This window comes from Notolepis coatsorum (assembly GCF_963971535.1).
Source record: "Notolepis coatsorum genome assembly, chromosome: 10".
NCBI classification, from domain to species: Eukaryota; Metazoa; Chordata; class Actinopteri; order Aulopiformes; family Paralepididae; genus Notolepis; species Notolepis coatsorum.
Window position 1 is genome coordinate 5,492,842 of NC_140174.1, and position 24,811 is coordinate 5,517,652.

General features: G+C 42.7%; 2 protein-coding genes across 2 annotated transcripts in view; both read left to right on the plus strand.

Moving 5' to 3' along the window:
- The first annotated feature begins 2,334 nt into the window (after positions 1 to 2,334).
- LOC311236044 (cytochrome c oxidase assembly protein COX11, mitochondrial-like) lies at positions 2,335 to 10,963 on the plus strand. The gene is made up of 5 exons (XM_084323630.1): positions 2,335 to 2,385; positions 4,036 to 4,435; positions 5,914 to 6,069; positions 6,692 to 6,817; positions 9,832 to 10,963. Exons 2-5 carry the CDS (start codon positions 4,100 to 4,102, stop codon positions 10,012 to 10,014), a joined length of 801 nt encoding a protein of 266 aa, XP_084179756.1. The 5' UTR covers positions 2,335 to 2,385; positions 4,036 to 4,099; the 3' UTR covers positions 10,015 to 10,963.
- Positions 10,964 to 13,231: 2,268 nt separating this feature from the next.
- Positions 13,232 to 24,811, plus strand: part of LOC311235010 (ras-related protein Rab-40A-like) — a 45,407-nt gene continuing 33,827 nt past the window's right edge. Inside the window, exon 1 of the mRNA XM_084322322.1 lies at positions 13,232 to 13,982. Coding sequence (XP_084178448.1) covers positions 13,835 to 13,982 — 148 coding nt within the window. The 5' untranslated portion in view covers positions 13,232 to 13,834. The remainder of the gene's footprint in view (positions 13,983 to 24,811) is intronic.

Genomic DNA, 24,811 nt, shown 5'->3' on the forward strand with positions numbered 1-24,811 from the left:
GTCCTCTCCGGGGGGTAGTTCCAACACTCCGCAGTGTTGGCCTTTATCCATGGAATAATCAAAGCACCCAAAGCATAATCCAAGCCGTGGAAGGCTCGCCGTCGTCCGGGTAGAGTAATCCAATATACAGGTCCAGTCGCCCTGGCCCGGAGCTCCTCGGATGCAAGCACCACTAGGGGTCTGCCCAGCCTGGTTAAGCGTCCAGATAACGTCAGGAACGATGGGGGTACTGATAACTTTAGAACTCTAATCGAACGATGCACCATACATAAATAGACTATTATTAGCTTAATAGAATACGTCCAACTCGACGGTATAGTGCCAAACTATGACTATTCAACTATTAATCTACACGATATCTCAATGCCTATTCTGAGGCCAAGTAGGCCTTACTACACCACACGTGCGTCGTGGGGAGGCTTCGCGTCTGTCACTCTGTTGGAGGGTAAAGAACTGGACTAAAAGAAAGTTCTACTTTACTTGCGCCATATATATATGCGCTATGAACAAATAGTACCATTCGTATTTCGCCCGACATATTCCTGCGCGGAACCGGGGCTTGCCACGACATGTTGGGCGGCACGATTGAACTTGGACCTAGGGGTATGGCAACCTGGCGCCAGGTTCTCGTCCAATGGTAGAATGAAACTATTATGGGCTGTTTAGTAGACTAAAGGGATATTCAGTGCATATTGTACAAGGAATATACAGGGGATATCAAACGATATACAAATACAATTAAATATATATATATAAATAAATATATATATTCGGTTTAATCTGATCCTTCACAACAGTGTGTGTGTGTGTGTGTGTGTGTGTGTGTGTGTCTGTGGGTTTAAAATACACATTGGAGTCTAGTTTGTGCATTGTATTGAAATCTGGGCCTTTGTATAGACCTGTTCGCTGTATACATACCGTGTTGTATCAGCAATACCAACTGCGTCACATGACTTAGTTGCCCCCTACCCAGGGCCGGACTGGGGAAATAATTCATACCGGGAGATATAGCGCGAAATATAGCCCCAGTCAGGCCACTTTTTAAGCGGGGGTCTGGGGGTCCCCCACCAGGATTTTTTTTTGTTACAAAGACTTAATTTCCTGCATTCTGGTGAATTTTAGTGCATGTGAATCACAAACTAATGAGCCAACAATTGCTTAGTACAATGTACTGTTATGAACCTCAAATAAAACTGTTGTGGCACTAGCAATGCTACTCTCTCCACCTTCAAAAAGAAAAAAGCAAGAGCACAACATATTTGTCTATTTACTATTATAATACAGTTAACCACTCTCTCCACCTATTCAAACAGAGCAAGAGCACAATACCATATTCACTTTACTGATGCACTACCCATCAACAGTTAAAATAGCCCTTACACAAACATTAAATAACAGACCTTTCATTATTACAAAACTACCTGGCTCACTGCCTGGCTGTTATATATCTATGGTTACAGTATTCTGCAGAGTGTCATCTGCCATTCCATTCGCCGCCTCCACTGTCAATCAGTTGTATCGCCTGGTCCCGCCTCCACCAATCACAAGCAGCAGCACGGCTCCATTGTGTGTGTGTAATCCGAGGGAGAGAGTCAGATAGTTCTCCAACTCTGTCGCAGACAGTGAAATCCTGGTTGTTCCCCACCCACCTAGGTTATCTAACTATCGCGCTGCGCTGCCGCCACAACTAGAAACAATTGCCTGGCAAAAAAAATATATATATAAAAAAAAAAATTATATATTTTTTTTTGTATCTGTGCAGGCCAGGCCACCGGGAAAACTCCCGGTGCTCCCGATGGCCAGTCCGGGCCCCCTACCTGCGTGAGCTTCTGCACAAAAAAAGTATGATGGAGAAACCATGGCACTCCCCTGACTAAAAGTAGTTTCAAACGAAAAAGGGCTGGATGTCATTTAGCCAAATCGGCATGGCTGTGAATGTGAGTCTTTCACCTGGCTTTTACACATCTAGCTTTGGCGTGGATTAATTGTTTAGATAGCTAGCAGTAGCATGGCTGCTTTAGTCTGTTGACACATTTCTATACTAAATGCTTTTGTAGTCCTGTGTCATACCTAAATGTCATATAGTGAATTGTATAGAAACAACTCACCAAAAGTGACTTGCACAACTGATTTGACCAAAATATCCACCAAGGGGGCCCCTCTTCACCCCCCACCCTCCCTCACTGGGAAATCTCCCTTATTTTCAAATCCCAATGTTGACAGCTATGAAGGTTACGACGTACACGACTCAGTGGATTATTATTATTATTATTATGCAGGCGGAACTGAAGTGGGCGGAACCATAGTCGACACATCTCCGTGGAGGAGGACCGTGTGCGCCGCTGCACCAGTCGTCTGCAGGTTTTGTCTCCAAGGTGTCCAACAGTGAGTTATTATTATTATCTTACTAAGGTAACGTTTATATCTGTCTTTCAAAAACAATCAGTAGCTAAAGTTAGTGAACAAACAGACCGTCCTTTTTGTATCCCAACTGTAGCTGTATCGTTTGCTAGCGTGTTATTATCGTTTGATACAGTAAGTTAGCGGCACGGTGGTGTAGTGGTTAACACTGTCGCCTCACAGCAAGAAGGTCCAGGGTTCTATTCCCGCTTGGGGACCAGGTTTCCATGATGCCAGGTACCCAGGTGGGGTATCTCCCAGGCCTTTCTGTGTGGAGTTTGCATGTTCTCCCCGTGCTCGCAAGGGTTTCCCCCGGATAAGATAAACCCAATGGAAAAACATGCACAACAACAGATCGCTAACGCTGTGGCGTCCTTGACGAAGACGGGCAGGAGCACTTGGATTGGTCCCCTGGCGCGGCCCTCGCCGACGCCTGTCTGCTCCCGGCTTCCCTTGGGGGGAAGGACGATGGGATGGGTTAATCGCAGAGACGAATCGCATCGGCGATCCTACAAGAGACAATGCATGCGTGTGTGTTCCGGTGTGTGTGTGTGTGTGCTAACCGTGTGTGCTAACCGCTAAACATTGAGGATAATTGCATGCCAATTAAAGACCTCTGAACAGGTCCTGCATTATTATTATTATATGTTATGACTGATTGATTGAAAACTTTATTAACAGATTGCAGAATGGGTACAATAATACAGTACACAATTGTTAAGCGGATGCAGACCAGAGAAAGACTTTCGTCTTGTTTACATCAGGGTCCCCCATTTTCAATTCATCAGGACATATATGACATACATGACATACAGATAGACAGTACTGTCTGCTACATCTATACATTTATGACATACTAGATTTGCAAATACAGTACTGTTTGTGATACAAGAAGAGTCTAGAAAAGAGAGTATATAAGCTGAACGTGTTACACTTGGTTTGGTTGATCAGCCTATTTGATGAAGGGTGACGTTAGTCTGCTAAATAGACAATAGTCTGTTATTTGTGCTTGGTTGTGACTGGTGGTGATGCAGTAACCTTATGTGAACTTAATAACCTGACATGGTTGAGAATGGCTCTTTATTGTGGTACTTAGGCAGTTCTCAGTGAGGTATAGTATAGAGGGTCAAGTCTTTGGAATGCAGCTGATCCTATGCTGAGGAAATCTCCATCTCTGCTTATTTTTAAAGCAAACTACAAATTAATGCTCATATCCAAAAGTAGTAGATAGATAAATAGGTCATACATGTAGGTATGCATTTGGTTATGTGGGTGGGTAGGTTTGTAGGCAGGTGGGTGGGTTATTAGGGTAAGTTCTCGATAAGCCTCTAGGCTTCTAACTTCTCCTTCACAATGGTTATAACTTATTATGTATTGTTTTTACTTTTGTTTAACTGTGTTAATAAATAAATACAAAAATACAAATACAAATACAAAAAAAAATACAAAAAAATTGCTGACTACAATTCACTATTCTAGTCATGACATGTATTAATTGCCCAACCAATATGGCACAATGTCACAGTTGATTGAATTATAATCACCTGCTTGTTCAGTCACCTGTTGGTTGCACAATACATTCAACTAACACAGTAAACAGACTTATTGGTGACTGTGTCTTTTCACATCTTCCAGGTGGGGTCATCATCACCTTGCACTGGGCCAGTGGTGCGGTTTGGCCAAGCAGCTCCACTCAGCCATGCTGCTCCCCTTCCTCCTCGTCAGGGAGTCCCTTTGCTGCTGTAAGAGCTCGGTGCTGTTGACGTGGTGTGTCAGGAGAACGTTCCAGAGCGACCGCGTGAAGGAGGGTCTGCTGCACGGTCAGGCCCGACAGTTCCTCTCGCGGAGGGTCCCCCCCCTCCGCTTCAACACACAGACCCGAGGTGCGGCCAAGGGCCGTAAGAAGCAGACCAGGAGCCAGGAGGAGGAGTGGAAGACGAGGAACAAGACGGTGCTGACGTACATCGCCGCCGCGGGCGTGGGCATGGTGGGCCTTTCCTATGCCTCCGTGCCCCTCTACAGGCTCTACTGCCAGGTGAGACGGGCCGAGAAGAACTAGGCTGTCAAAATAATTCAGAATGTAAATATCAGATGTTAGATTAGATTAGATGTATTGTCATTATACATAGGGGTGGGAATCGCCAGAGACCTCACGATACGATAGTATCGCGATACTAAATATATCGCGATACGCTGAGTATTGCAGACATTTTTTTTTTTTATCAAATTTAATTTATTACCTTTTTTCAACTGCAGAGTAAAACATTGTCAACGTGTTTTATCTAATAAAATAAAGTTCAGTCTGTTCATCTCACTTCAATATCTTTTATTGCAGAACGTGGTATTTTCTCAAGCAGACGGATGTCAACACTGTAATCTGTGTTGCATCCACCTGACAAACTGAACTGTTTGTATTACAGTCATATTCCAACTTAACTGAATGCACATGTGTGTGTGTGTGGACTACTGTACTATTACAGGTATTGAAATGAACAATGCAACTTCCTTATACAAAAAAAGAAAAAAAAATGTTTTTTTATGAATAATTAAATATCGATACTTGGCGTCCCTGTATCGATACAGTATCGCCACGCAAAGTATCGCGATACTACTACGTATCGATTTTTTTCCCCCACCCCTAATTATACAGCATGAGTACAGTACAACAAAAAGAAGTTTGGCATTCAACGTAACAGTGCAAATGTAACCGTAAAGTGCGATAGTAATATACAGTTGATTAAACTGAGTGTAAAATATATAAATTAGTACTACTGAGTATGTATGTACAGAGTTGTAGTATTAATATGTACAGTGATACAGGTATAAAGACACTATGGTAGCTAGTAAGTCATACTGGCCAACAGCGTAACTAGTAAGAGTAGGTAAGGGATATGTACTAGGGGTGTAACGGTACACAAAAACCACGGTACCTCGGTTTTGAAGTCACGGTGGTTCGGTACAGTGCATGGGTTTTCGGTACAGTGGGGGAAAGTTTGGCTTTCCATGTTCCACTCAGGGGTGATGTAGTGTGCTAGTAACTAATTGTACTTGTAGGGCTGTCAACGAATATTCTATATTGAAATTAATAATCGACTTGTAAAAAAAATTAAGAAATAATTATATTAGATTGTGAAAAAAACAGCCCCCGGTGGGCGGTCGTTAGTGGTTAACATACCGTTGTATTCATTCCCCCTAATATGTACAGATATATATATATAGTGTCTACAGATATGTAAAATGATTATCTGCATGTAGAGACATGTCAAAGGTACTCACAGTTGCACGAGGGTTTCGGACAGAGACACGTGATGGTTTGAAAGCTCGGCGTTGCTAATAAACCTTTTAAATAATTTTTATAAAAATGTGTAAACAACATCACCGAGGCAGCGTTCGCTTCTTCTTGGGGCTAGGAAGTGACTGTGGATTCACTCGGTGCATCACAGTCACGAAAAGGGGCTACCTTCACGTAACCGGATGCTAACAGTCTCTCTCTCCGCCTCTCTCGTCTGCCAGGCGGCGGGCCTGGGAGGCACGGCGGTGGCGGGCCACGGCAGTGAGCAGGTGGAGAGCATGAAGCCCGTGAAGGACCGCATCATCAAGGTGTCCTTCAACGCAGACACGCACGCCAGCATGCAGTGGAACTTCCGCCCGCAGCAGTCGGAGATCTACGTAAGGGAATACTTATTATTATTATTATTTATTAAAAGAGATTTGCACTACATTCATACCTCATTTGCACCTTACCTTAAAGTGTTGTACCTCATTGTCTGCATGTGTACCGCATTGTTTACTCATTGTACTTAGGTTGTACTTTAGATTGTATATTGTATATTCCTCTTTTACTTATTTTTTTACTTATTTTTTTACTTTCTTTTTTACTGTATGAAGCACACTCTCGGGCTCATGCAGAACCAAGCATTTCACACGTAAAGTACATGTATTTTATATGTGACAAATAATAAACAAACTTGAATGTCGGAGGCAATAATTCGCCGGTCAAATAGTAGTTGGTTGTTAGAAATTTATTGAATCCCTGCAACAGGGAATCCCTGGTTAAGATGGAGAGGTTTTTGGCAAAAACATGCTGTGCAATGCTAAAAGAAATGAAATAAACAAGACTAGTAGTCACTCTCAATATTCAAGGGAATGGAAACGCAATACTCCCAATGTCGTGCTCACACTTTTCAGAACCTAAAAAGTGTGTGTGTGTTTGTGTGTGTCTCTCTGTGTGTGTGTGTCTCTCTGTGTGTGTGTGTGTATGTGTGTGTGTGTGTGTGTACACGCTCTACAGGTGGTACCAGGTGAAACTGCCCTGGCCTTCTACAGAGCCAAGAACCCCACAGACAAGCCTGTTATCGGCATCTCCACCTACAACGTTGTTCCCATCGACGCAGGGCAGTACTTCAACAAGATCCAGGTAGTGTACAGTACCAACGAGGACCAACATGGCTCGAGGCTATTTACTCTGTGACCCTGACGTTTTCAGTTGTTGTTTTTTTCTTGTCAGACACTGTCCCATCTGTTAAATGCAATAATCAATCAAGGAATCAATCAATTTAAAACCATTTACACTGAGGCTTTGTAAAGTCTAGACATTGTTTGTATCCCCCAGCTACCAACAAAACTCCTTGTAGAGCATTTTGGTTTAACCTTAAAGGAAGGCAACACCAGGAGGGTTTATGAATATAAATACACTAAACCATGCCTTTTATAGAAACTCCAAAACTCAATAAAGGAACACGCCAACGTTTTGGGAAATTCGCTTATTTGCCCTGGAGTTAGACAAGGAGATACAGACACATGCCCTTTTCATCTCTGTGCATGCATTAGGCTTAGGGAACAGCCGCACCGTTAGCCTAGCTTAGCGTCATTCACTGGAAGTAGGTGTGCCAGTGTAGCCTAGTTCCCAACAGTCACAAAATACACTCTAAAACATTCCTGTAAACATGTTGTGACCTGTGTATTTACCACGTGGAGAAATAAATAAATAATAAGAATTAGACATTTTCGTTTTCTAAGCAGATATATACTCGGAACAATTTTTTGCCAAACCACTGCTGCCTGGGTGCAGTGATTTCATCACCTCAAAAAAAGCCCTGTTGTTTTTTGAAAAAACTGGGCTTTTGAGGTGATGAAATCACTGCGCCCAGGCAGCAGTGGTTCGGCAAAAATAAATCTGAGTATATATCTGCTTAGGAAACGAAAATGTAAATTTATTTTTATTTATTTCTCCACGTGGTAAATACACAGGTCACAACATGTTTACAGGAAGGTTTTGGAGTGTATTCCGTGACTGTTGGGAACTAGGCTACACTGCCACACCTACTTCCAGTGAATGACGCTAAGCTAGGCTAACGGTGCGGCTGTTCCCTAATGCATGCACAGAGAAGAAAGGGGTATGCATCTGTTTGTCTAACTCCAGGGTAGATGGCAAATAAGCTAATTTCCCAAAAAGTTGGCGTGTTCCTTTAACATAATAGCCTGGATTGGGCACCAATTTCTACAAAGAATGGCATGGGGGAGAAACAGATTCCTTGCCAGATCCCTGATACGCGCTACACCTGGCATGCGGAACATTCCCAAGACCTATAACAGGCTAATAGGCTTCAACAACAACCCAATTTCAAAGTTCTGTGCATACCAATAATGCAGTAACCTCCCCTTAGGGTGAAGGCTGCTGCAGCAGAGAGCTATTCTCAAACTATTTACAAAACATCACCTTAATTTAAGAGTAAATACGTGCTTGTGTTTGACGTAATGACGAAAATCCAGACCTCGGGAAGCCGTAAATAATACGAGCAGCATTGCTATTTCCAACCCGCAGAGCTGACACTTATTATATGTTGGCCTAAAGCCGCTACTAAATCAGATGCACCGGTATGTTGTGTTGAGGTGTTCCGTTAACCAGTGACACTGGCTCGGGGGGTAGATCAGGCGTCTGGTAATCCGGAGGTTCCCGGTTCGATGCTCACCGTATAAAATGGTAAACGGTGCATTTTATATAGCAGCTTTTATCCAAAGTGCTTTACACTTTGTGTTCCTCACATTTGACCCGTTCACTGACACATTCACACACCGACGGCGGTGCCCCAGGAGGAGCGGGAATTGAACCGGGAACCTCCGGGTTACCAGACAACTGCTCTACCTCCCGAGCCACTGTCGCCCCTGTAGCTATTATTTTAGACTACTTATTTGAACAAAGAATAAAATACCACTTGCAGCTCCTTTTTTTTTTAACAGAAAATAATATTGTGATATTTATTTTCAAGCCTTGCGTGTGTGTGTGTGTGTGCGCGCTTGTGTGCGTGTGTGTGCGCTTGTATTCGGAAGTCTTGGCCATGTATATAAATGCACCATGACCGGTCTGAGAATTGCTGCAATGTCTAAAAGAAAAGCCAAACAAATTGCCAAATATTGCTCTGTCTCAGCTATTATTGTCGGCTTAGCCACGTGGAGAAGGAGGTGCTATGTTCAGTGCTGCTTGGCCCGATACATTTGATTTCCTGTTTATGTAATATATAGTGCTGTCAGGCGATAAAAAAATTGTTATCTAATTAATTAATCGCATTTTAATCGCATAACCATTTTAGGCCTGATATTCTATAATCATATTTCAAATTGCATGTGTCTGGATGGCAGAATTCAGTACTGTATCTACAAAACCTTCTGTTTAATCATCTTCCATTTATTCATTTGCTTAGATTTTTCAGGTCTGGTCAATTTGAGCATGGTGTTATTCACAGTCAAAGATAAATAAAAAAAAACAGTGATATTCTCATTTGGTTCATTACAATTTACGCCTAGTAACAGACACAGTATTTCTGACACTGGGAATACATTCCCTGAGATCCATAGATGTCCCTAGAATCAGATACCAAGAACATGCAAATGGAACCATATTAAAAAAAGTCTGTAAATGTTCTATGTTCTTATGGAATGAATGATATTAAAAAAAATATAAAAAAAAATATATATATATTATTTTTTAATTTTGAGTTCATTTTCATAACGCGATAATTTGCTGTGTAATTAATTAATCTAATTAACGCGATGAACCGACGGCCCTAATTCAAATGTGTGCTGTGACTGTCCGCCCCCCCACAGTGCTTCTGCTTGTTTATCTTTTTTTTATTGGAAGAATTTATGCAAATGTTTACATTTCAGTTATAGTTTCAAATTATACATCTTCCATTTCCTTCCCCGTTCCTATCCCCTAACCCCACGACCCCATCCCACCCAAGGAGGGCGACGACAAACATACATATAATTCACATAAATAATTTTTTTTAATAATTAAACATAAATACAGATGTGACAGAAAAAACTAAGCGAAAAGAAATTAAATAAAATGAAAAGAAATAAGAAAAAATAGAAATAAAAAAACAGTAATAATAATATAATGTAAGTAATACTCTCTCGCCCGCCCCCCAGTGCTTCTGCTTCGAGGAGCAGCGGCTGAACCCCCAGGAGGAGGTCGACATGCCCGTCTTCTTCTACATCGACCCGGAGTTCGACGACGACCCGAGGATGGCCCGCGTCGACACCATCACCCTCTCCTACACCTTCTTCGAGGCCAAGGAGGGACAGCGGCTGCCCCTGCCCGGACACAGCTAGCTAGCTGCTACAACTGATCATGTGTACGCCCGCGGCAGACGCCCAAGTTATCATAAGACTGAACTGTGTTGTAGGGCTGACCCCTATTAGTCGAATAGTCGACTAATCGATCGAAAGGAGCCGTAGTCGACTGCCAACCTCTTAGTCGAATGCAAAAAAAAATATATATAATTATTATACATTTCTTAAATATATATATATATTTTTTTATCATTCTTTCCAAAAGAAAAGAGGCCTAGAAGCGTGGCTAACGCTAATGGCACGCATACCAGAGGCTAACTGCCTACGAAAACAGGCACAGAGGCACTGAAAGAGGATTTCACCCGTCTAATGAACACACTAGACTAGACAAATATCAAGATGTATCCATCAGTGGACCAATTGCATGCTTTCGCAGAGAACAAGAAGCCTTCAGTCGACTCCTTCAGACATTAAGCACCCCCACAGCCCAAATGGAATGATACAAAAATTATAATAATAATAATTAAACTTTTTTTTTTTCAATTTTTTTTTCATAGTCGACTAATAGTTGACTATCGGCTAATTTCGGCCAATCAAAGTCGACTATCCAAATCCTTAGTCGGGGACAGCCCTACTGTGTTGCTATTCGCGTTTCGCTTTTAATCATGAAATCGTGTGTGCGTGCGTGCGTGCGCGCGCGCAAAAAGGCCATGTTCAGTCACCATGTCACGAGGAGGAGGGCGGCTGATCTGGTGTCAGTTATCGGGAACACTCTTTTCTTGTGACCTTATTCAAACTCAACAGCCCGGAGCTGACTCTAGATCAGTACTTACTTTCACTTTGAGAGGCTTTGTGAGTATTATGGACCTTGCTTGATATGTTGTAAATGTAAAGAGCGTGCAAAATCAAGAATGTTCATTTTGTTTGACAGCTGTGAAACATTGGTCTATGTGGTAAATACTTCACTTATCATTAAGTGTCTTGAAGACTGTAAATTATTAAGCTCAATAAATTATGACAAATGAGGTAATTTAACGTTAGGCTCTGATTCACCTAAAGACATCACATGATTGTCTTGTGTGTACTACCTCACGTTGGCCACTAGAGGGGAGGAAAGGAGAGGCTATACTGTTCAGATATGTTGGTACCATGTTCTTGTGTATAACGATGGATTGGACATATGATCATCTCACTTGTACTGTAAGATGAGTGACGCTAGGTATTATTTGAAGGCAAATATGCTCAAGTAATGAACATTTATAGGGAAGTGTTTAATATGAACACGACCTAACCCCCATTGGCCCTAAAGCATCAACTCAGTTAATTTCCATATTGATTTATGGTCTGCACACCTATTCGATGTGTAACGGTATTATTCCTGCACAAATACCCATATTAATAATAACCATCCACCTGACTGAACTCATGTTGCTTGTCTGAAATGATGCAATCTGGTCACAGAGTCAGTTATGTAACTCCTCCAATCGTCAGACCTCCAGGCATCCCTGCTACAACAAATGTAAACACAACTGCTGCTCTTGTCATCACTGTTTACTCAGGGAAATGTGTGCACAGTGTTACATCAACATTTGGCATAAATATAGATGAGGTATTGCATTTTAATAAGGGTAAGCGGTTTGTCATTTACAAAGCAGTTTGACTGCACCCTAATTAGGCCATGTCTTGATAACCTTAGGCCTACTTATTATGTTCAAACTATACATGTTTTGAGGTCATTGTTTTCAGTATGATGTGAGGCTTTTTGATTGATTGAACATTTTATTAACAGATTGCAGAATGGTTACAATACAGTACTGCTCAATACACACAATTGTTAAGGGGATGCAGACCAGAGAAAGACTTTCGTCTTGTTTACATCAGGGTCCCCCATTTTCAATTCATCATATGACATACAGATAGACAGTACTGCTACATCTATACATTTATGACATATCAGATTTACAAATACAGTACTGTTTGTGATACAAGAAGAGTCTTAAAAAAAAGTATATACATTTAAAAAGAGTATATACATTTTGTTGGATTGAACAATCAAGTCAGACTGGTACATTGTATCCTGATTCAATGCTGAACGCAGCCCTTGGTATCATGGCTGGTGTCCTCCGTCAGACAGACAACTATGATGAATTGAAAATGGGGGACCCTGATGTAAACAAGACGAAAGTCTTTCTCTGGTCTGCATCCCCTTAACAATTGTGTGTATTGAGCTGTACTGTACTGTACCCATTCTGCAATCTGTTAATAACATTATCAATCAATCACAGTGCACTGCCCATCAGCCTATAGAGGGGAAAACAACAACAAACCGAGCCATGCTGCCCCCCTGAGTGCCAAGCCATTGGCTGCGGCTGACCCCCCCCCCCCCCCATGTATAATCGCTGAACTGAAATCAGCTGAGAAGGGTCAGACTTGCACCAACACACCCACGTGACGTCACACAACACCACCTCTCCGCTGCTGACCGCAAATCTGTGTTTTGTGGCGCATTCGCTTATTACATCCCTCTCATATCAAATGGATATTTATTCATTTTGATGGACGTTTCGAGGCTGTCCTCCTAGCAACCCGGGAGTTGAACCAACAACAAGGAGTGAGGAGGGGAAGGAGTGAGGAAGGAAAGGGGAGGAGGAAAGGAGTGAGGAGGGGAAGGGGTGAGGGAGGAAAGGAGTGAGGGAGGAAAGGAGCGAGGGAGGAAAGGAGCGAGGAAGGAAAGGAGCGAGGGAGGAAAGGAGCGAGGGAGGAAAGGAGCGAGGAAGGAAGGAGAGGAGGGGAAGGAGTGAGGAAGGAAAGGGGTGAGGAAGGAAGGAGTGAGGAGGGAAAGGAGTGAGGGAGGAAAGGAGCGAGGAAGGAAGGAGTGAGGAGGGGAAGGAGTGAGGAAGGAAAGGAGTGAGGAGGGAAGGAGGAAGGAAGGAGTGATGAGGGGAAGGAGTGAGGAGGAAAGGGGTGAGGAAGGAAGGAGTGAGGAGGGGAAGGAGTGAGGAAGGAAAGGGGAGGAGGAAAGGAGTGAGGAGGAAAGGAGTGAGGAGGAAAGGAGTGAGGGAGGAAAGGAGTGAGGAAGGAAGGAGTGAGGAGGGGAAGGAGTGAGGAAGGAAGGAGTGAGGAGGGGAAGGAAGGAGGGAGGAGTGAGGGAGGAGGGGAAGGAGTGAGGAGGGAAGGAGTGAGGGAGGAAAGGAGGGAGGGAAGGAAGGAGGGAAGGAGTGAGGAAGCCAGCAGCCACAGAGGGGCTGCAGCAACACAGCGTGGCTGCTCGACTACAGTCAGAACGAAGAAACGGATTATTGGAGACAAACGTACGTTTCATGGTGATTTTTTTTCTCCCCCCAGACCATAATAATGGCGAATGAATGTTGGTTGACGTAAAAGGTTGCTTAGCGCGCAAGGGACAGTTTGTTGCGAGGTACTGACTGATAATAATACAGTGGCAAGTTGCTGTGATCGTATCGTTGTATGTTGGTTTTACGCATATAGAAATACATTTGTGTGGTTCGAATTACAAATCGCGTAGATATTTAGCATAATAAGCACAGGATGATGTCACAGAGGAGCACAAGTTGATCGGAGAGCCCGTTTTTATTGAGTCATTGTTGTTACTTCTTCTTGGCGCATCGTCTGGTTCGTTGTTCTGGACTCTTGGGTTTGGTTCCTGCGCGCACCGCGGCGCTGCGCCACAGACGGGAGAAGTGTCCCGACGCGCGGCAGACCTGCTGCTGTCCTCCCGGTTATTAACGGCGTCGTGTCGGACTGTCGGTGCTCCACCACCAGTCCACCACCACCACGATGGAACACGGCTGCTGCTGCTACAGCCTGCCGTGAGGAGGTGAGGTGAGGAGAGGAGAGGATGAACCACAGAAGCAGCCCCACCGTCAAGGCGTACGACTTCCTGCTGAAGTTCCTCCTGGTCGGGGACAGCGATGTGGGGAAGGGAGAGATCCTGGCCAGCCTGCAGGACGGAGGAGCCAAGGAGTCTCCATATGGCTACAACATGGGTGAGTGTCCAAAGTACCATGTCCAGGACTGATGGATTGATTGAAAATTGTAGTGTGTTAACCTTCTGTAGTGTGGTAGTGAAAGGGTGAACCTTATGTAGTCTGGTAGTGAAAGGGTTAACCTTCTGTAATATGGTAGTTAAAGGATTAACCTGCTGTAGTGTGGTAGTGAAAGGGTTAACCTTCTGTAGTGTGGTAGTGAAAGGGTTAACCTTCTGTAGTGTGGTAGTGAAAGGGTTAACCTTCTGTAGTGTGGTAGTGAAAGGGTTAACCTTCTGTAATTGGTAGTTAAACGGTTAACCTTATGTAGTGTGGCAGTGAAAGGGTTAACCGGCTGTTGTGTGGCAGTGAAAGGGTTAACCTTCTGTGTATTGCCGCAGTGAAAGGGTTAACCGTTTGGTAGTGCTGCAGTGAAAGGGTTAACCGGCTGTTGTGTGGCAGTGAAAGGGTTAACCTTCTGTGTATTGTCACAGTGAAAGGGTTAACCGTGTGGTAGTGCGGCAGTGAAAGGGTTAACCGGCTGTTGTGTGGCAGTGAAAGGGGTAACCTGTGTATTGTCGCCGTGAAAGGGTTAACCGTTTTGGTAATGCGGCAGTGAAAGGGTTAAGGGGATGCAGACCCAGAGAAAGACTTTCGTCTTGTTTACATCGGGGACTCCCCCATTTTCAATTCATAAATAATGTATGGATTATGGTGGACGGGGAGGAGAGGGATTGTCAAGTCGAGTCAAATGTATTTTTGTAGTACATCCCAAAAATCACAACGAGTTTTCACAGATCAACAAGTAACACAATAACAATAGATCCACACAATAAACAAAACAAAAAACATAAAATTCCCAATTTTGCAACACCCCCAGACTTTCCCCCAATGAAGATTGATTGATTGATTGATTTTATTTAGACAGATAAACATAAATACAGATCACATGATGAGTATTTGCTTTGTCAGGGATAGAAACGAAAAGTCCAGCAGGACTTATGTCCATCGTTGTCCTGGAGTCAAGGATGCTTGGTTCTAATACACATACCACTCATTATTACAGTCATATTTCACAATCATTACATTTGATAGTAATAATAATGGCACACACAGTCATCATTAATTAATACACCAACATGCGCATTTGTTGAGACATGCCGGACTAGCCTTTAGACATAACGTAAGATAAGGAACGACTCCCGCTGTAACCTAGCAATAGGAGAAAAGGGAGAGAAACCTCAGATGGGTAATTCAAAGGGATCGATCCTCCATCAGAGTGTCGGTGATTATAATGGGGGCGTTGCTAACTTGCTATGGGGACGATAGAAGGATGGAGAATAGAACAAGCAAACAATTGGTATGTATAATTTAAACACTACAGTATTTAAGACAAATGAAAGTTAAAATAGAAATAAGAACAATAAAGCACAGGAATACAAGCGCTGGTACTGATGATACAACATGATGCTGGCCCAATAAGCTCACTTGCCCCCAGGGGCCAGGCAGGGGAACCACTCGGATCCAGTGGAACCGTTAACCCTTTCACTGTGACAATACAGAAGGTTAGCCCTTTACTATCACACAACCGACGGCGATGCTCCATCATTAGCATCATTAGCTCCGCGGATGAATCGAATGTATATCTCACGACGTGCAACTTAATTTGGGGTCTATATACTCTGTTGTTGAGCCAATTTGGCCAGTCACTGTGTGTGTCAGTCCATCCGTGTTTGAATTACGCACGGCTTGCACCCTGCCGGCCAGTGTCATCGGAGTCCCAAAAAAAGCACAGTGGACGTCAGTCACCCAGGAGGAGGAGCACAGACCAGAGAGAGCATTCCTTAGCCGGTTATATTTAGGATGGTGTGTGTGTGGACTCAAGTCCAGGACTTTGACACGAGAGCTTGGGTATCTGACAGCCCCCCCCCCCCCCCCCCCCCCCCCCCCCAAGTCTTATTGTAGGATACAGAGAGGTACTGATCTGACACCATATGACATGTCCTGTCGTTTAATGAGAGAGAAATGGATCTCTGTTTGGTTACCCCTCTCTCTCTGTCTCTCTCCTACCTCTCTCTCTGTCTCTCTCCTACCTCTCTCTCTCTGTCTCTCTCCTACCCCTCTCTCTCTCTCTCTCTCTCTCTCTGTCTCTCTCCTACCCCTCTCTCTCTCTTTCTCTCTCCTACCCCTCTCTCTCTTTCTCTCTCCTACCCCTCTCTCTCTCTCTCTCTGTCTCTCTCCTACCTCTCTCTCTCTGTCTCTCTCCTACCCCTCTCTCTCTCTCTGTCTCTCTCCTACCCCTCTCTCTCTCTCTTACCCCTCTCTCTCTCTCTCTTTCTCTCTCCTACCCCTCTCTCTCTCTCTGTCTCTCTCCTTACCCTCTCTCTTTCTCTCACCCCCCTCTCTCTCTCTTTCTCTCTCCTACACCTCTCTCTCTCTGTCTCTCTCCTACCCCTCTCTCTCTCTCTGTCTCTCTCCTACCCCCCTCTCTCTCTCTTTCTCTCTCCTACCCCCCTCTCTCTCTGTCTCTCTCCTACCTCTCTCTCTCTCTGTCTCTCTCCTACCCCTCTCTCTTTCTCTCACCCCCCCCCTCTCTCTCTATCTCTCTCTTTCTCTCACCCCCCCCCCCTCTCTCTCTCTCACTCTCTCTCTCTCACTCTCTCTCACACACACACACACACACACAATTGCCCCAAAACACTAAACGTTTTCGCCCACCCTGGTCGAATAAATAATTGCCATTGCCTTAACATAACAAGCTTCTGTCTTAACAAGAGGTCTTCCTCTGCCACAGAGTAACTTGAGTATAGCTTGTAGATGGATGTTGTTGATATCTCTGAGGGGCATGTCTGTACTTGTCTCAGAAGTGTGGGAAAACTAAACTGTATAGCTGCTCTGTTCAGCCATTGGACTTGTCCCCTCCCCCTATTATGAGCAGCAGAACAACGCTTAGTTGCCAATATACTCCTCAACCACAAACAAACCGCCTCCCTCCCCACCTACCTGTGTCCCCCCCCCCCCCCCCCCCCCCGGGTGTCTCTGTTTAGTTTTGAACTCGACTACAAGTGAAAATCGTATTTTTAGGGCCGCACCACCGACACCACTTTCCTTCCCTCACTGCCAAAACCAACGCTGCAGTGTTGTAGTCGAGTCACTAAATCGAGGTCGAGTCCCCCGTGAGTGTTCGAGTCCGAGTCCAAGTCCGAGTCGCCAAAGAAGAGCCAGAGTCGAGTCCGAGTTTCATGGTGGGTTTTTGTTCTTGATTTATTGTGATGTTTCTTCTTCTTGACTTTGTTTAAAGAAGACTTGTCCAGCCCATCCTTGTGATTTCGGGGCTTTACAAATACATTACACTAGTCCGAGTCCAAGTCCGAGTCATCAAGGTTGAGTCCACTCCACTCTGGCAGTCAAAGAGCTGACATACGAATAAAGAAAGGTCTACATTAAACATAAATGACACAGCGGTCACCGTTTCAAAGGGAGTTTATTTACTTTGTGACACAATAGCCAAACAAATGCACTAGCCATCGATATCTTATGCCAAATGTGATTAGGGCTTATTACAAAAAGTCAGAGTCCTCGTCTGCACCTTCCGAGTCTGAATGCAGTCAATGCTCGAGTCTAGTGATGCACCGATGTGAAAATTGTGGCCGATACCGATAACCGATATTAATATTGCTGTTCTGGCCGATACCGATATTTACCGATGTCGATATCTCTGTATAGAAAACACTTTTTTATGATAATCAAATAAAGAAGCTATTTTCCAAAACGCATAATCTTTTTACTTTTGTAACTTATTTTCAGAAATGACTGATATTTTGAAACTATTTAAGGCCAAAACATGTAAAAAAAAAAAAAAAAAGATAAAAAAGATTTTTTTAATTTATTTTTTTTAATATCGGCCCTATCTTGATATCGGACCGATACCGATGTGTAAAAAAACGGCCATATCGGCCGATATTATATCGGCGGCCGATATATCGTGCATCACTACTCGAGTCCAAGTCATCAGTGCTCAAGTCGAGTCACGAGTCCTGAAGATCAGTCCAGGACTCGGACTCGACGACTACAACACTGCAACGCTGAGTACAATTTATATAAAGTATTGGCAGATGATGAGGTAGGTTTATGTTTGTTTATTTGGCATCTCCATTAGTCGTTTCCTTAGAAATGACCATTCTTCCTGGGGTCCACCCAAACGACAAAATAAAACATTAACCATGACATGATGTGCATTCACACGGTTACAATAATCAAGACAAATAATTGAAATGAAATACAAATTAAAATAAATAATAATAAAACAAAAGAATATAGGAAGTTCTCTCACCAGAATTAACATTTGCTTAAGCACCACAATTATAGTCGGCCATCACCTCACGAGAATAATAAGGATAAGGATGAACTTTATTAATCCCCTTGAGGAAATTCAGGTGACATACACATCTATACACTTTGACTGCTGTTAATTAATACGTTCTCTGTATTCATCTATTTATGCGTGATATCAATCTCGTACCCGACCGCTCGGGCTTAAGGGGTTAAGATATCCTCCTGACGGTGTTCCTCCGCGGCAGGGCGGTCGGAGCATTCAGAGCATTCAGAGCATTCGCATTGTTGGAAACCCTACTGCATCTTCTTCAGCAGGTATCTCAGGGTCAGCATTTAACCCCTTAAGCCTGTAAGCCTGAGTGGGGCAGCGAAGAAGACTCTTATTAGCCTCCACCTGCAGAGAAAGGTTCCAACTGTGGGCTCTTGTCAACCACGGCCATCTTGAGCTGGTCTCTCAGCTGCCATGGCTATGTGGGATATTTGTAGATATCCTGATGAAGAATGTCTCAGTCAACCGAGGCTTGGATAATAACAAGGTTTATTAACCAAACAGATAGAATACATAGAGAGAATGGCTGAGGCTCTCGCCCCAGGTGATCAGCTGAAATTACCCAGGTAAGAAGCCTTGATTGTGGTCGGGAAGAGCCCTTTATAGTTCAACAAAGGGGGTGTGTGGTCCCATTTGATAGGTCAGATGGGGGGGAGGGGGTACAGGTTTGGGGACACAGGGGAGGGGGGTGATTATTCCACAGAGAGGGGGGGGGGGCACAGGTAAAGGGAACACAGGGGAGGGGGATATATTTACATGAGGACATATTATACCACAATACTCACTTTTCTTTCTTATAATGTGGGTGAGATTAATGTATAATATGCCAGGATTGTTTGGAACAGGTAAAAGTGGGGATAATAGTTTAAAATAGAATTATTTACATACATGATTAATAGAATTATTTACATACATGATTCATGACATGATCGACTGGACTGCGGTCTGTGTTATTTTGATATCAGAGATGTGGGAATAGATATCACCCTTTTCTTTTATTAATCGCTCAAAATACCTATATCAATGAGTGGTCCTCATCTCTGATATCAAACAACAATTAACATAATCATTAGAAGCTATCGCTGTGCAAATATCTTGGCATACCTTCAGTCGTTCATGTCGTGACTCTGGGGAGCTAATGTGATCGTTGTGCGTACAGGCATTGTAATAAACCAATTAAATACATGCACTGTTTGTGTGGTCAGAGTGCACAGGGTGAAAAAACAAAATTGTGTTCATAATTATTAGGAATCGGATTTACACATAAGGTTAATGTGTACAAAAACATTTTAACAACCGTTAACCTGGTGGTTAATAAAACTAACATGATTGCTTATGGGAAACTGTTCACAAATATATATATATATTTTTGCACATTTTGTGATGATTCTTGATGAAATTACTTAGGATCCAGTTGTATTTAATCTGAGTTTGAGTGTCACTTTCATCTGTGATTGCCTCAGCTTTGTTGGTCTTTACTTAGAATCAGGCAATTTTCTCCATTTCTTCTCTATAAATGAGGAGATAAAACGTCTTATGCATCGCTTCTGTATGTAATTCTAGTGCATATACTATCAATGGTTCACCATACAGGTGCAAAACAACGTTGCATGTCCTCTTCTATGAGAGAATAAAACAACTGATTATTTCTTGTCTGACAATACAATTTTGTAACCTAAGTAATTCTAATGTGATGTAATGTGATCATGTGGTCACTTCTTCCTTCAGCAATACATTTTAGCTCATTATTACTAACCATTGTTAATGTTTTCTCATTGATTTCTTTTCATCACATCCCTAGTTCATCGTTTTGCAGATACATACAATTGTGTGAAAAGTTTCCTGCTTGTGAAGGTATTAATCTGAATGATGTTGCGTCGTTGTTGACAAGGTGTTCTCTGTCGGTCGTGTGGCAGGGCCAAACAGTAACACATAAAAATTAAATAAATATATACAATAGACATTACCTTAGTGGCTAATGTGTCAAAATAAAATTGAAAACCGTTAACCTATTGGTTAATATAAAAGGTGATTATGATAATCGTTATGCATTGTTCTGTGGTGCATACAAATGGTCAAAACAAACTTGGTGTCTTGGAACAATCCAACTGGTTCTGCCCTGTTTAACAATACCATTTTGCAATGTGACTCTGTGATCATTTCTCATTGTCATTATAAAATTGGTTAATGCAATCTTACTGATTGTATTTCATCATATTCCTAGTCAATAATTTTCCAGATACATATGAACTCTGTGAAACAGTTCTTGTTTGTGAATCTGACAGTTGCTGTGAAGTGTTGATCATCTGTTCTCGGTCTGTCGTGTGGCAGGGCCAATACATACATAACAATGTGGACAATGTGTGTTCAGAAGTATCTTGTTCTACAGGTCTCTGATGATGTCTCTTCTTGACGATGCAGTCGGGAACATTCACTGGTCGTCGTTCATTCAGAGGGGGCCTACAGGAGGTCGCCGTCCGCTCCCTGTGTACCTTGTCAAGGGTCACCGGTAGCAGTCAACTATAGTGGTCTTTTCCTGCAGCCTATGTTGTTCTCCACCACCATCACATGTGTTGTGCTGGTTTCGCTGTCCTCTCCTCGTCAATGCGGTACCACTTGATGGAGGGCGAGGGCCCGCCGGTGTAGTGGCTAGTCAGTAGGACGCTCTCTCTCACACGGATGACAATCTTGTCATGGGAATCCACCTTGATGGTCGGGGCTTTGGTTCCCATCTGCAGGTGATGGGTTTGGTCTGCAGTGCCGGGGTGGAGGCCGTCAAAGGTTGATCTCCTCTTCGTCAGTGTCTCCTTGGTCAGTCTCCTTCGTGGTCCTCTGCTCCACTTTCTTGGGGATGTCTGTGGGCTGGGTTGGATGGTTCTCCCACGGTTGTTGTCGTCGTCTCTGGTTGTGTCCGCAGCTTCGTGGTTCAGGTCACGCGTCGTCTCACTCGTCCTGTCCTCTCACCAATTCGTGATCTGAGGGTGATAAACACTGCCTTAGAAAACTCCTCACATAAATGATTCAACGCCTTTCTGCTAAAGTGGAAAATCATTTTGGGATTAATTCAATTCATTGTAAATAAAATCACTTAATTGACAATAGGAAATGCAAGCCAATTGCATTAGTAGTGATTCCTTACGTCAAGAAGGTCACATTCACTACAATTTTATCAGATCTTGTATCTAACTAGATCTTCCAGCATTACACTTTAAATAAAATTTGTAAATGAATGGCCAAAGTCTTGAATCAGATAAAATAGCTCCTTGTCTTCATATTCTGATGGTCTTAAATTGAAGTTGATCTTACCTCAGGCCGCGTACGATGGTGTGCTTCTTCAAGATACTTACCTCGCCATGACTTCTCGGTTGTTCTTCACATCTCAGTGTGGCTCATCATAGCATAGCATGGGGAAAAAACATAAAATCTAGGTAGCCAGTTAATTTTGCATGAAAAACAATCATTCGTTTTGTCATCTAACCCTAATTAACCTTACTGTCATGCATTTGTCCTAATAAACTAACCTACACTGTAGCACTCAACACTTTGATGACCATTGTTACTCAGCTGATAGAGGTGTGCCCTTCCTGATGTCCTGTCGTACAGAACCTGTGAGTCGCTTTGGATAAAAGTGTCAGCTAAATGATCAATGTTGTTGATATCTTGTACATTTAGATAATTGTGCTGCAATTTTGGTGGTTGATAATTTTGCAGTCGTGGAAAGTACTTGAATTTTGCAAGGAGTTAGTGGTTAAGCAGAGAATAGAAGGAGGGGGATAGTATGTTAAATTGTTTTCATCATTGATCTTTCATCTCAGGCACTTCTACTTTGTTTGGTTTTATTCAGAATTCATATCTCTAATTTGTGTGCCTCTTGAAAAGAGATGATGAAAACAACTGGTTAGTTATTGTTAGTATGGGAATTAGGTAGACTTTCATGACTGCAACATCATCATTTGTGTCTGATTTCATGTTTAACTAAGTGGTTCTCTGTTGGTCCACCAAGTCTGTGGTCAGAGTGTAGGCATACCCTGTGGGTTTCAAGTGCCCATCCAATGGTGTCTGCTATCGTCGTCTCTAGGTGTGGTCAGAGTCCTCTCTAGGCATTTGCATTGTTTTGTCTCCCAAGTGCCCACTCTGAAGAAATTTACATGTGGGTATTTGGATGCAGATTTGTTCCAAATGGTCAATCGATTGTCTCTCAGCTCTGCACTGTCTCTCGGTTGACATGCAAATTGTTGGAGCTTCAGTCTTTTGTGATACGCTTTGGGTGTAGTCATGCACTGTTTTGCATCTCGCCTCAGAGCCAGATCTGTAAATACAAACACATGTTAATTTTCCACTCTTTTCTTTTATTCTGAGTGGGTTTTCCTTGATTGTCTGTGAGCTTAACAAAACATCAGCTATTTCTCATCCATCCTGTCCTAGGATGTAATGATAGTGTTATCATTTATCAATCATATCGCATATGTACACAAGCATCATATGAATGTGGAACCACACATTTTGAATCATGTTTAAAAATGTCTTACAATGGAAAGGGCTAGTTATCTTTCATTGGTTCTTTAGATAAACACATTAACTCAAGTGAATATAACCTAAACATCTTACTTTTAAACATAATCTATGTTGTTTGTGTTCCAAGTTTTCAACATTGAAAGCTTATAAAGCCTAATCTAACGCTGTTTATGTGGACTACAAGGTACGCCCACAGATGTATTATAATTCTGAAACAGACATTGTAATTAGCTTTATGTGACTTATAATGTGTAAATTAAAGCAACATAAACACTCAAGTGATCTGAGATAGTTGTAATTTGCTGTAACTGATAGTTGTGTATATGTACAGTTTCTACGTCAAATGACTCCCTTTTCTTGACTCCTTTTGTATCACAAACAGTACTAAATTTGCAAATCTGGTATGTCATAAATGTACAGATGTAGCAGTACTGACTATCTGTATGTCATGTATGTCATAATATGTTCTGATAAATTGAAAATGGGGGACCCTGATGTAAACAAGACTAAAGTCTCTCTCTGGTCTGCATCCCCTTAACAATTGTGTGTATTGAGCTGTACTGTATTGTACCCATTCTGCAATCTGTTAATAAAGTTTTCAATCAATCAATCAAAGCATCTATATTTATGATTTTCATACTCACCGGGGAAAGCTGCAATGTTCGGTTCGTTTCTCCGGTGGTCTGGGATGGTGCAACCTGCATCTCGTCACTGCAACTCAACATTTTCCAATGGCAGCGCGCACATACATATACAAATAAAACATATACTACACGTGGATTTCACGCACCCTTGGCCTTGGGTACATTACACTTTACGTTCGCTTATGGATAGTTTAATATAAAATAATAACTTCACGGCGCGCATAGCGTCACGTCATTGCTCCATGCGACGTTCGTGTGTTCTCATTCGCCTCGGAAATAACGCTTTGCAATTCATACAGTATTTTTCCACGAGCTCTCAATAGCCTGGAATTCCTATACCAGCGTTTTGTTACCGAATGAACGCGCCTGTGCATATGTGAAACGTAAACAAACTGAAACGATAAAACTATACTTCCCCAAATGGCCGTTCCCGTGGGCCGGTGTTCTGCGGAATCCGGAAATTACTATCCTAGTTTGTTCCCGTGAACTGCACTTCAATGTTATTCTTTGTATAACGGTAACTCGTCTCTCAATGCTCGTCGCGCTATCCGTAGCCGGTTCTTGACTCAATAAAGCAACGCGACGGGTCCTATAATACTTGTGCACATACAAACGAGACTTAAAACAGACAAACAAACATTAATACATATAAGTTAACGTGTGTGTATATCTGACTGTATTGGATCGCTGTACGTTTAGTCGTCCAACATCTGTTGCGACAAGGCATTCATACCCTTGATATATAACTACACATCGTTATTAAAATCATAACGACCGAACCTGACTTCGAAATTTACCAGCGATATATTAGATTATATATACCTTTTAATCATACTCTCGGCCTCTTAACCCGCGACTAACGTCCTGTTTAATGTACTTTCCGCGACTGATGTCCCGTTTAATGTACATTTACGTACTCCCGGGACATCGCGTAATCATGTACTAACTAGGACATCGCGTGGTCATCTTCCCGCTATCTGTATTGATCAATTGGTTAATTTAATCCAAAATACATCGTTTTCAGGAAATGGAAGAGATTGTGAGCTTAGTTTGAGGTTGAAACAATGAATATTATGACGCTACTCTGGTAATTTCTAATTATGATTCTATCAGCTTCTCGGTCCTACTTCCCGCCTCTTTGCAAAGGAATCACAGAACGTTTTTAACAGAGTAGCGTTTTCCAAGGATATCACATCATATTAAGCTCACGTATCTATTTTGTTGCCTATATTTTTAGTCTGCATCAGCTAGACTAGGGGTAGCAATCCAACAACCTGTGTGTGCCTTAGCTTTTGGTCGCTCCGACT